At 42.0% G+C, this 13,585-nt stretch overlaps 1 protein-coding gene across 1 annotated transcript in view; it reads left to right on the top strand.

Annotated features, from left to right (window-relative positions):
* The window catches only part of Dnah9 (dynein axonemal heavy chain 9), a 332,320-nt gene that overhangs the window by 70,439 nt on the left and 248,296 nt on the right, over positions 1-13,585 (top strand). Inside the window, exons 18-19 of the mRNA XM_027954056.2 lie at positions 4,262-4,484; positions 5,677-5,843. Coding sequence (XP_027809857.2) covers positions 4,262-4,484; positions 5,677-5,843 — 390 coding nt within the window. The remainder of the gene's footprint in view (positions 1-4,261; positions 4,485-5,676; positions 5,844-13,585) is intronic.

Genomic DNA, 13,585 nt, shown 5'->3' with positions numbered 1-13,585 from the left:
AATCTTTTCAGTATCAATTTTACTATTTGTCTAGTTGACTCCTACTCATGGTGACTTCTTTCCTTGTGCATCTTATGGTTTGGTTTGGTTTGGCCCTAGGGATTAAAGCTAGTGATACTTTACCACTGGACTATATCCCCACTCCTTTTTTTTTTTTTAAAACATGGTCTCACTAAATTGCCCAGGCTGGCCTCAAACTTGCAATCCTCCTGCCTCAGCCTCCTGAATCACTGGGATTATAGGCATGTGCCCCCACATTTGGTTTGTGATTTTTTTTCCAATAAAATAATGTTCTTTGGAATTTTACCTGTGGGGAGTCCTTTGAGGACTGGTCCTCGTTGTCATCCTTCGGTAAGGATTTGCATTTGCTCCTGGCAATCCTCAAGGGACTCTACCAAGCCTGGACCACTTGGACTGAAACCTGCTATGTCTACCCAGTGCGGAGGCCTTGGCAAGTTTCCCAACCTCTTATGTCCCCTCCTATTGGTTTCCTCACACTGAGTGAATTCTAAGCCAAGTCACCTGCTCTTCAGCCCATAAAGCAACCAAAATACAAGCTTAAGATTTCCAAGGTTTGGTTGAAACTTATGTAAAAGCGACTGTAGAGCCTGCCTACCTCCAAGTGTTCTTATTTTCAGCCTCTAGAGATTCCTTCACTTCATGGCACTTTAGAGATGCATTTTAAATCCAGTTTGAAGTCTTCACCTAAGTATTTCAGTTATTTTTTCGAGAGGATTATTCATATTTTCATGAACTCCATTCAACTAGAGATGGAAGCCTGTCATCCTCTGACTACTGTCCATCAGCCTTTGCCATTATGGCCCCACGGAAACCTTTCTTGTCAAAATGACCAGTGCTTTTCATGTGGCTGAGCCCAGTGGTCACCATGTTTTCATTTACTTTGACTCTTCAGCTATATTTGGCACAGTTAATCCTCCCAATTTCCCAAACAGGATCTTCATGTGGCCTTCTGTAATTCCTCTCTTTTCTTCTTTTCCTTGCATCTCATTAGCTGGGCCTTTTTAAAAATAGTTTAATTTCGAGTCAGAGTCTCACTAAGTTGCTGAGACTGGCCTTGAACTTGCAATCCTCCTGCCTCAGCCTCCTGAGTAGTTAGGATTCTAGGCATGCACCCCTGTACCTGGTTGGCTATACCTTCTTGATCTCCTTTTCTGGGCTCATTTCATCTCCAAATCCTCAAAATACTAAAATTATGGTAGCCTCAGTCCTGGGCTTTCTTCTTTATCTACAAGCATTGTGCTTGAAAAAACCTCCATGGGGCTGAGGGTGTAGCTCAGTGGTGGAGCACTTGCCAAGCATGTGCGAAGGCCCTAGGTTCCATCCCCAGCACTATAACAATGAATAAATCAATGGATGAAACTAAAAGCATATGTGCTGATAACTGCCAAGTTTCTGTTTTGAAGTTCTATCTCTCTGGAACTCCAGACTTACACGTAACTTCCTAATCAATATCTGCCTTGGTGTCTAGTGTCTGCTAGCGATCACAGATGTAAGATATTCAAGACATATTCCTCTTCCGTTTCCCACACACACAAAAATAACTAGCCTCTCCCATTACTTCCTCATGTCTGTAAATGATGTCACCCTTTACCACATGGCCCGGGGGGGGGGGTGTCATGTTTATTTTTCTCAATTCCTTACACCTCTCATCCAATCCCTCCTTGAGCCCTGTTGGCTCCATGTACAAAATTATCTTGAATCTGACCTCATCTCACCTCCACCATCCAGGTCAAAGGCAACCTCCTCACCAGGACAACCCTAATAGTCCCCAACTACCCTCCTGGCTTGCATTCTTGTCTTCCCGCCAACATTGCCGCCATCACCAGCAACACAACCTGCAAAGCTAAAATCTGTTGTCCTTCAGCTACAGATCTTTTCATAATGTAAATTAGATCAGTCATGCTCCTACTCAGAATTCTTCTAATTAGAATAAAATCTGGAATTATAGCCAATAAGGCCCTATGTTATCTGACCCCTCATTAGTCCTCCGAATCTTTTTCTTTGGCCTCTTCCTGTGACCTTTAGGCTTCTGCCACCATTACTCTTGCCCTTTCCCCCAAACAAACCAAAGTTAACCCAGCCCCAGTACCTTTGTTCATGCCATTCTCTCTGTCTGGAGTTCTCTTCTCCCATGTATTTTTTTTTTTTTTTGCTCACTCCTTTACATTAATTATTTTTCTACCTCAATATCACCTTGTAGCAAGGTCTTTGCTACCATCCCACAACAAACAGTCCTATCATGAGTTTTCATTCCTTTATTCTGATGTTTTTCATTAGCACTCATTACTATTTGAAAATACACAATTTATTCTATTTATTTGTTTCCTATTACTTTTCTCACTAAAAATAAGCTTCCTACAAGCAGAGACTTCATCTTATTTATCATTCTACCTCGAGATCTGGAAGTAACTAAACCTCACAATACATGCTCAGTGAATATTTGTTGAGTTACAGAATGAACCTCATTTAACTCTCACAATCCCTAGAGAGAATGAAATCATTCGTCCAATCATCTGGGTAAAGAAACTGAGGCTCAGAGTTGTTAAATGACTTGGCCATGGTCCCATTATCTAATAAGTGTCAAAACCAAACGTAAATGTGTGTGACTTCAGAGGCCAGAACATTTACATTTTAAAAAAATTGTCTTATTTTTGGACTGACCACATTAAAATCATTTCAGACTTAGCCAAAAAAATTACAAAAATAATACAAAGAGTTTCTGTTTAACATCTGATCTAGCAATAGTAAAATGACAAAACCCAGGAAGTTAATACTGATTTAACTCACTTATAGACTTTATTGCACAAGTTGTTTCATTAATAACCTTTTACTGGTTCAGGATCCTGCCTGAGGCTACACAGCACATTCAGATGCCATGTCTTCTGAGGCTCTTTCTAATGGCACAAGTCTCAGCCTTGGTCTTTCATAGTTTTCCCACTGGTGACAAACACCCTATTCATCTCAGGGCACAGGTCTACCCAGCCAGTGCCTGGCACATGGTAAGCTGTCTGTAGCAATAGCTATCATTGTTAGGGACGTGTTTCAGCCAGCTTTTTCTCTGTTATGACTAAAATATATGACAAGAACAATTTTAGAAGAGAAAAAGCTTATTGGGGGCTCAAGGTTTCAGAGGTCTCAGTCCATAGACAGCTGGCTGAATTCCTCAGGGCTCAAGATGAGGCAGAACATCGTGGTGGAAGAATAGGACAGATGGAAGCTGCTCACGTGATGATCAGGAAGCAGAGAGAAACTCCACTTGCTAGATACAAAATATGTACCCCAAAGGCATGCCTCCAATGCCCACTTCCTCCAGCCAGCCCTACCTGCCTTCTGTCACCACTTAGTTAATCCCCTCAGTGGATTAATTCACTGATTGCGTTAAGGTTCTCATCACCCAATCATTTCTCCTCTAAACCTTCTTGCACTGTCTCACATATGAGCTTCTGGGGGGCACCTCACATCCAAACCATAACAGGAAATAAAGTAAATATCCCTTTCTAAGAGTGGAAGGAGATTGGCTTTGTAATGCCAGATTCGTGGGACCCCAATAGACCCCCAGGAGCCGAATCCAATGCAATCACACGAGAGTCTTTATTGCAAGCTCGAGCCTGGACTCACAACCATTTCCGATACAGCAGTCCTGAGGAGTGAGTCCCGGCTTTTAGTTCAGTGAGGATTTATAGTTTTTGGGGGGCTAATCTATGCATCACAACATCACACAGCAAGTCATTTCATACTTCGGAAAAATCAAACAACTCTTAACATTGATTAGCACATTCACTGGCGGGAACAAGTTGGGTAAGGGTAATTGGTTAATATAAGAGGGGGATTCCTTTGAACTGATTGGTTTAAGCCACGAGGGGTGTACGTGCTAAACTACATGGTTTCCCAACATGTTATCAACCACCATAAACTACTGGGGGGTCATCTGGCATTTCAGGTATTTTCCCTGTCTCACTCTGATTGGTTATTGCTATGGTCCGAAATTAGGTCTCAAGCCTTCTTTAGTCTTGCATTGCTGAGTCAAGGCTATCTGGTTACTGTAGTTAGGGGTATCTGGCTCCACAGGCCTTTCCTGTTATTTAGGACAAATGGCTCAGTAGGGTGGCTATGTGCCTAGGAATGCTGGGTCATCCCCCTCCCACTTTGGACAGGTCTTGCTCTGAGGTAGAGGCTGGTTTTTTTCAAAAAGGGAGTCACATCAGTTTCTCAGTTTCTCATGTTTTGTTTATGTCACCAGCCTGGCTGACCTTGAAGTTTTTATAAAAAGTAGCGAGATTGGCTTGCTCAAGAAAGTCGAGAAAGGAGATTTCCAAGGATTGGTTGAGATCATGGGACACCTTATGGCTCTTAAAGAACGACAGAACAGCACTGATGAGATGTTTGAGCCCCTCAAGCAAACCATCGAATTGTTGAAGACCTATGAACAAGAGTTGCCGGAAGCCGTGTTTGAGCAACTGGAGGTCAGTGTGTTCGTGTGTTCTTCATAAAAGAAATAGAAGTTTAGAATACAAATAATAAATGCTGGGAAGCAACACTTATGCACTGTTGGCGGGAATGTGCGTTAGTACAACCACCATGGAGATCAGCCTGGAGGTTGCTCAAAAGACCACCATATTATCCAGCTACACTCCTCCTTGGTATTTATCCCAAAGAATTGAAGTCATTGTACTATGGTGATATAGGCATACCCATGTTTATGATAGCATAACTCACAATAGCCTAGTTAGGGAACCAACATGGGTGTCCATCAACAGATGAATGAATAAAGAAAATGTAATGTGTGTGTGTGTGTGTGTGTGTGTATGTGCACTGGACTTTTATTCAGTTATAAAGAAGAAGGAAATTATGTTTCCTTAGTGAGATTAGCCAGACTGAGAAAGTCAAGGTTCACACGTTCTGTCTCACATAGGGCACCTAGTGAGGACAAAAGGAACCTCATAGAAATAGAAGAGACACCCACAGACTATAGGAAGGAAACCTGAGGAGACGAAGAGAGGGAAAGGAAAGGGTGTAGAAGATGAAGCAGATCAAATATGCACCATGCATGTGTGCCTCTATCACAATGAATCCCATAATTAGGCATAATTGTAATGCACCAATAAGAAGAGAAGTATTAGGATTGTGAGTGGGGCAAAGTGGGGTGAAATAATTGAAAAATGGGGTCCGATGATTGCTCAAGGAATTATCATATGTAGCACAATGTAATGTCCAGCACATTCTAGAAACTCCGTAAATGCAGAAAAATGTGATGCTGGGGATATGTAAGAGAATTAATATGAAAGAAGATAATTTTTTCCCCCAGAATTAGAGATAAGCCAACTTTCTGATTTGGAGGAAACAAGCAGGTCTGAGTGATTTTTAAGATGGTCTCTGAGGAAATGTGGGGCATAAAAGAAAATCAGAGAGCCAGAATAAAGAAAAGAGCAAAAGTTGCAGGGTTGGAGGCTGAAGGTGAGAGGGAGTCAGGAGGAGGCCATAGTGGAGAGAGGAGGCCACAGTGGGGTAAGTCAGGCACTTGGAGAAGGGTGAGTGAAATCCCCACATCATGTATGATCCCAGAGCAGAGATGAGCACAGCGCGGCGAAGTCCAGCTTCAGGCCTGCAGGAGGAGGGAGCTCTGTGGTTCTGACCACTTTGAGGTCTGCTTTGCAGGAGCTGCCTGAGAAATGGAGCAACATAAAGAAGATGGCTGTTACTGTGAGGCAGCAGGTGGCCCCTCTGCAGGCGAACGAAGTGACCCTCCTCCGCCAGAGGTGCACAGCCTTCGACCTGGAACAACAGCAATTCTGGGAGCAATTCCACAAGGAAGCCCCCTTCCGGTATGGACCACTGTTGCCCCTGCTGCCCTCTCTCCTGTGGACATTGTAGTCTTTAAGTCACTGGTGGTCTTACTGCCACTTTTCAGCAGATGAAAACTTGTCAATGGTATTTGCTTCCACGTAGGCCCTTTGGTGAAGATGTGGTGCTAATGTGGGCAGAGTCCTATTGTGACCTGCATGATCAAAGGTTATATGGATGTTTTTTTTTCTTTTAAAAATAATCTAGAACCTTCTATGTCTCCATTTGCAAGGGTATCACCTGTGGTAAAGTGATTTCAGGATTTCCCTAAAACTTTAGCATTCTAAGTTCTTACACACTTCTGTTCTTTGGGTTGGAAAAAAAAAGGCAAATTAAAAACATTCAATTATGTTGAAAGGCATTTTGGTAGCCTAAGGGAAAGATTCAGGTGAGGGATTTCTTTGGGAAGTTTTCTCTGCGTTTGTAATATTGGGCCCCTCTCTACTTGTAAGTTTTTACACAAATACAGCAACCACTGGATGGAAGACCATTCACACGTGCACACCCGGCACACACACCTGGGTCCCTTTCTCGGCACCTTCCCCTCCTGGTAGAGAAGTCTATCAGGCTCCCAGTGCACAGCTCGGCATCAAGGGCTCCATCCAGGAGGACAAGTGGTTCTGAATGGTCCTTTGTCTACCAATATGCTAGCTGGAGTAGCTTTCCTCCCTTCATTCCAGCTCTATGATCTGTTCTCTGTTTCCCAGAGCTGAGCTTCTTGCTGGGTAGACAGATTTGGAAATGTCCTATGTAAGGAATGAAAAACCTTTTCATTTTCAAATATTACTTATCCACGGAAATAGTAAAGCAAGTCGTGCACAAGGGCGCACATGCCTGTTATTCCGGCAACTCGGGAGGCTGGGACAGGAGGATTATAATTTTGAGGACATCCTCAGCAACTTAGTGAGACCCTATCTCCCTATCTCAAAATTTAAAAATAAAAAGGGCTGGGGAAGTAGCTCAGTGGTAGAACCCTCCCCGGGTTCAATACCCAGCCCTCCCCACCAAAAAAAAAAAAAAAAAAAAGAAGAGAAAATGAAAGTTAAAAGATAACAAATCAACAAACTAAACAACAAAAAATATTACAACTTTATTTTGGGGGAATGTAGCATAATGACTGAAGCTTCTGGCTTTCTGGGGTCTAATTTCCAAACTACTACTTATTCCTATATTATGGCAAGTTACTTAATACTTCTGTGTTTCAGTTTCCTTCAGTACAATGCAGATAATCATAGTATCTACCTATGATTAGGATGAAAGAGAGAACTTCTGTAAGCGTTAAACATTGTGGCTGACAACATGGTGACCAACTCTGGTGGCGTGCTGGTTCTGTTCTGACTCAAAGTGTCATGTCTAGGAAAGTCTCTGTTCTGGGAAACTTAGCAAAGGACTATTCTCTCTCTTTTTTTTTTTTTTTTGGTACCAGGGATTGAACTCAGGGGAACTCAACCACTGAGCCACATCTCCAGCCCTATTTTTTTTTTTTTTTTTTTTTTTTAGAAACAGGGTTTCACTGACATGCTTAGACCTGGCCATTGCTGAGGCTGGCTTTGAACTTGCAGTTCTCCTGCCTCAGCCTCCCGAGCTGCTGGGATTACAGGTGTGCACCACACCCAGCTAAGGCCTATTCTTTCTGTCAATTTATTTTTAATTCACAGATAACAACTGCATATCTTTAATATGCCGCTCTCCAGCTGCAGCAAAATAGCCGGGGGGTGATGAGCAACTTGTGTACATTGATACAGCAGGAGTGGGAGCCGTTTATTGTAGGACAGGAGGGGTATATATTCATTACACACAGCTTATCTTAATTAACATAAACTAGATACAGCAGTCAACCAATAAGGAATCTCCACACTAATGGCTCGCTGGTGTTACTTCTCAAACCACTCCTTCTGGCAAAATGCCAGGCGCCATCCTGACTTGTTTACAGACCCTAACATTAATAGGGTCCCGTGTGATGTGTTGATACATTTATACTTTGTTGAATGCTCAACTCGGGACACTGAGGCTATGCGTCATCTCAAGCATTTATCATTTCTTGGTGATGAGAAAACTCAGACTCCTCTCTTCCAGCTGTTTTGAATTATGTCACACAGTACTCATGACTACAGCCACCCCTCTGTGTGATGAAGCACTAGACCTTATCCCTCCAGGTGGCTGTGATTTTTGTATCCATTGACCAGTTTCTCCTCACACCCTTCTCCCCACCACCCTCAGTAGGAGCTCATTCTCATCATTCATTCATCTGACGTTCACCAAGCAGCTGCCACCTTCAAAGCTTTATTCTTGGTGCTGTAAAGAACAAGAAAAGTCCATTAAGAGTCAGGGACAGACAGAACTACACACATAAAGTATAAATATATTAAACACACAACTTGAAAGCAATTGTGCTGCCATCTTAGGCTGCACACAAGAATCACCTGGGGAGCTTTTAAAACAACCAATGTCCAGATTATCCTACAGACTCTCTGGGTGAAACCTGTGTGTCAGTGTTTTGGGAAGCTCCCCAGGTGATTCCACGTGCAGCCAAGGTTGAGAACCACCACTCTATAAATGACAGCAACTATTTTCCTTTAAACAATCATGCCAGGGAATCAAACTCGAAATGATTCTGTGTCCTGGGATCATTGCCTTAGGAACCAAGACCTTGTTCCAAAGAAACATCTATTGCTCAAAACATTTTGTAGAACTCACTTGAGGATTATTCTTTCAGAGTCCGAGCCTTATTCTTTTGGCTGTCCTTTGGGCATGCAATTGAATTTTCAAGGTTGAACACTGTCTGTGAAGAGTCTGTGCTGGTGAGGGAAAGTGGGCTCTTGAGCTACCTGGTGTTATCCACAATCTCCTCAATGGCAGCAGTCATAAACATTATATTTTTTGCCTCAACTGCCTCTTCAAAAACATTCACACAAATTCCACAAATGTTTGCAAAATTATCTTCCCAGAGAGACTTCTAAGACAGCACAAAAGAAACCCGCACTGGTGGACTGTTGTATAATGAGAATAAAAAGAGACACAGAGATAAGGTGCAGAGGCAGGAAAGATGGCTGCTCCTCTAAGCTGTCAGATTTATTTATACCAATAGGTTACATTAGGTCATTAGTGGCATAACTACATTATTGTTTATTGTATCAAATAAGGTTGCTTATTCTGCAGTTACATTTTGCAAGTGGCAAAACTACATTATTATTTATTGTATCAATAAGATTGCTTATTCTCCAGTTATATTTTGCAGTTACAATACGCAATGTTAGGAGCTTTGTGCAGCTCTCAAGAAAGCCCATTGTCTGAAGTTACCCTTAGGTGGGCAGGTCCAGGAGCACCAGGGCTTGGTGAAACATTGTAGTTATTTTGCAAGCAAGTTCCTTTATTCCCAAGAGCTATGTACCTGAGATCAAGGTCAAGGCTGATAAGACACTAGCATAGAGCCTCCTCATGCAGGGTATTGCCACAGCAGCTAGATATTGCACATGTAATTAGTTATCTTATTGGTTCTTAGGAGAAACTGCAGAGCATCCTAAGCATGGGAAACAGGGTGCCTATTACCCCCTGGGAGTTTGCTTACCAGAGGAATGCTTCCCTGTATATTTCCACAGTCAGAATCCCTACACTGCTGTATGTCTGTTATGAACCTGGTATCCCCCATTCATTGTTAGATCATGTGTGTGTATTGATCAGCTGTTGGGTTTTTATTTTATTTTTATTTAATAGCTGCATTTGTGTTTTCTTCTTTGCACTCGTATCTGCTGGCTGTTAGGATATTGCTACTCTTAGCTGGGTTTTCCAAATTCACATCTGTTAATTTGACATGCAGATGAATCTTTAGAAGAGAATGCTTTGAAAAGAACTGCTCACAGCAGTGCGGGAAACCAAACGTTACTGCAATTTTGATGTATTTTTCTTCTTGTCAAGAAAACCATTAGGACTGGAGCAGAATCGTGGATTTATTGCTAAGGGGAATCTTAAACGGTGTCAACTCGTGTATTTTGCTTCTTACTTTGGTGCTTGAGAGTTTTTAGAACGGTTGGATACTGGGTGTGTAAGGGTTCCTTCAATTTTAGAACATTTATGAATTTCTAAACTGCAGACTGGTGCATCTCTCTGTAAGTGGAAGTTTCTGTTTCAGGTTAGGTTGCACAGGTTAGCCCAGGTTCTGATGTCCTAGTCCTGGAGAAGGAAAAGGAAAGTAAGTATCTTCTTAGGCCCTTGCCATCTGACAGGTTGCTTGGGTGGAGATTCCCTCTTCTTCATGTCCAAGTCAAATTTCACTTTCTCCTTTAGTTCTTAACTTTAAATTATACCAGCATATGCCAAGCTGAGTTTTCACATTTCACAGTAATTTGCTAAACTACCATACCCAGATGCAAGGACTTTCTACAACTCTTGAAATTGGCGATTAATTCCTTCTTCATAAATAGAAGGAATGCTGCATGCTTCTGGCAGTTTCCCCACTTCACTTTGGTCTTTCTGACCTTGAGCATAGTCTTGCTGACCTTAAAGAATGGCTCCATGATGTACAATCCTCTTATACCAAGACCAAGGTAACCCAGGGATTTCTTTGTCTGTGAGCTCCAGGTGAATGGAGACCATTAGTGTTTTCAGCTGGCAAGCAGATTCTGTGAAGAGCTGGGTATCCTTCTTGAAGATACCCTCCCACTGGCAGCTGTCCTCTATCTGTGACCACTAGAGGAAAATGAGGCCTTCCAAATGACCTCACAGCAGACAGCTGTGAGGAAAGAAGGGCTTTGGTTCTGTTGGAGCAGTGTCTGTTGTCTCTTCAAAAGCTGGAGAAAAGAGCAGTAAGAGTCTTTCAATCTCTCAAGAACATATCCATATCCTAAGCCATGATATTTGTTCAGGTTGACCCTGTTCTTTCAGTTATTCTGACTCATTCACCCGATTAGGCTTCTGTAGAGTAGATAAAGCTGTGATCTCAACAGTGGACTTAGCAAAAAGTGTCATAGGTATTGGGAGTTTGAGATAAATGCATTCTATGACCTCCAAGATTTACTGCCTCATGAACACTTTCAATAATGAGTAATAAAATTCATATACTGGCTACCATCTTAACTGAGGCAGCTCGTACTCTCTGGAAGAAAATGCATTTGAGCCAATGGCAAGAGCAGTTTGGGATAAAAAAAAAAAAGGAGAGTCAAGTGAGGGTATTCTAGAAAAGAGAATTATATATATATTCCAAGGCAGAGAGGCTGAAAACTTCCAGAAACAGCTGGGCAACCAATGGAATTGTGTCCAGATAGTACACATTGAGTACGTATTTAATGCACCCCACCCAGCAACATGGCTCACTGTAGAGTCTTTGCTCTTTCCCCTCACAGTCATGGAGTTAACTGGCACCTGAGACTCACAGAGGCTGCCTAGCTTCATGAGAGAGTGTCAGCCTGGAGAAAATCAAAATTCACAATTTACAGTACAGGTTCTATTGAATGAATAGTATGTTTTCACCATGCCAAGATCAAAAAACTCAAAGTCTAACCATCGTAAGTCAGGGACCCACCCATAAAATAAATCCTACTGTGTGTGGGTATGGACAAGCCACAGCAAGACAGACTCAAGACCAGGTACTTAATGGAAAGGAGGCTACAACATCCCAGATGAGAAGTGGGAAGGCCTGAACTGAAGCAGTGGAAGAGATAATGGAGAGAGAGAAGTGGAATTGAGAGAGAATCAGCAGAACTGATTGAGGATGGGTGGCAATGAGGGAGAAGAGGAGACCACGTCTTTCAGTATGGACAAGTAGGTAGAAGACGGTACTGCTCCACTGTCCACTGAGATGGGAAGGAACAGAATGCGAAGGACTGAGGATCACAAGTTCAGGGTGGGACAGGCTGAGATTTATGTACCTGTTGGGGATTATGCAAAGGTGTGCCTACCTTCCTCCTCTGTACAGATATGGTACTGACATTGACATTGATCAACAACTAGCTTCCCCCCAAAAAATCAACTGAAGTCATTTATTCTCTCTCTCTCCTTAAGCTCACGTTTGGGTGCAGCCCACATCAATCACTCTTTCAAGATCATGCACAGGAGCACCATATTTCCATTCCTCTTAATTATAATTTTATTCATGCAGACTTCTCAGCCATTTCTCTTTGGGATTCAAATACTCTTTGCATTATTATTTCAGTTTCAAAGACTCAGCACACCCTTTTCCTTCCTACCAATTTCTTGTTCTTAAGTTATATCATTTCCCCCCAGGTTTCGAGAACTGCTTTGGATTTATTAGACACATGAATCAAGTATATGAATATTCTGACAATTTGCCCTAAAGTTTTGAAATGGTAAGAGAACTGACTATGTGTCCTCATGTCTAGAAGTTCCTTTCAAAGCTTAGGCCAAATAACCTTTTTATGCACATTGAGCTATGGAAGATGACTAGCTACAAATTTAAAGAATAAACAAAAATTATGCCAAGAGGGTGAATGAAGTTTGAAATAGGTATGACAAATACTTACCTCTTACAAATATTTAAGGAACCAACATTGATTTAAGGATGTTCATACATGATATGGAAGGAATTGTTAGCAAGCATTTATTATCTTCTGTGTACCAAGCAAATACTCTAATAGATCATATCTAATAAGTTATTCTGGATCAGAGTCCATTAGTAAATTAAACAGGCTTCTTGAGTTTGCCTGAATTTTGTAGATCTTATACTAACACCGAGAGGCTGATTTCACATTCCAAGTTCCCTCTAGTCAAGATAAAAAGTGGAACCTACACAGACCAACAATTAGTCTCTGAAAAGGAATGCACAAAATAATCCTCTCGTTTGGTGATCCTGGTTTGTGGGTCACTTGCCATGAAGATGTTTCCCTTCTTTCCAGCTAGTCCTTCATCTGCTATTCCACACAGGAGATAAAGCTTCTCATCTATGCAGACAGAAGGTGCTTTTCAACTCTGAAAACTCCAGGCTTGTGTTCTGCTTTGAAATACCTTGGAGCTGAGGAATATCACTGACAGAGAAGTGATGTTCAGTCTCACTCTATTATGATGTAGATCTACACCCACAGTCTATGAGCCAAAAGGATTTAGATGAATGAGTGGGAATCAAAACATAACACACATCCAAGTTAATCTGACACTCATTTAACGATATGCCTAACTGTCACTGTGTCACCTGGTAACCTGGCATAAGTGGCAAGCAGTTCAGGTAGATGACTTAATGACTTTAATTACGATGACTTTCCATTTCCAAAGTCACACATTTCTAAAGGCTACTGAAAGAAGGGGCAGTTCAAAAAAAAAAAAAAAAAAAAAGAACTTGTGTGTCATTCTCTTCCTTTCTACCTCCCCTCCATATCCTAAGAAACACCGTACTTGCTGGTGCACACCTGTAATCCCAGTGACTCAGGAGGATCACAAGTTCAAGGCCAGCTTCAGCAACTTTGTGAGACCATGTCAAGAGAGAGAGAGAGAGAGGAAGGAAGGAAGGAAGGAAGGAAGGAAGGAAGGGCATATGGTTCAGTGATAGAACATCCTTGGGTTCAGTCCTCAGTACCACCAAATGGTACTGTAACTATTTAGGGCTCCAGTGAGGACTTTGAACTCAGCCTTCATGGCCATTAACAGTGGTTCTCCAAGTTGGGTCACTATAATCTAATGCTGATGCAATCTACTGGAGTAAGCTCCTCCCTGGCATATTGGAATCACCAGGGGAGTTGGAAAACATACTAGATCCTGGATCCAATTCCATTGATTC

The sequence above is a fragment of the Marmota flaviventris genome, chromosome 17 (assembly GCF_047511675.1).
Source record: "Marmota flaviventris isolate mMarFla1 chromosome 17, mMarFla1.hap1, whole genome shotgun sequence".
Classification (NCBI taxonomy): domain Eukaryota; kingdom Metazoa; phylum Chordata; class Mammalia; order Rodentia; family Sciuridae; genus Marmota; species Marmota flaviventris.
The sequence above is the reverse complement of the archived record's forward strand: the minus strand, read 5'-3'. Positions and strand labels throughout refer to the sequence as shown.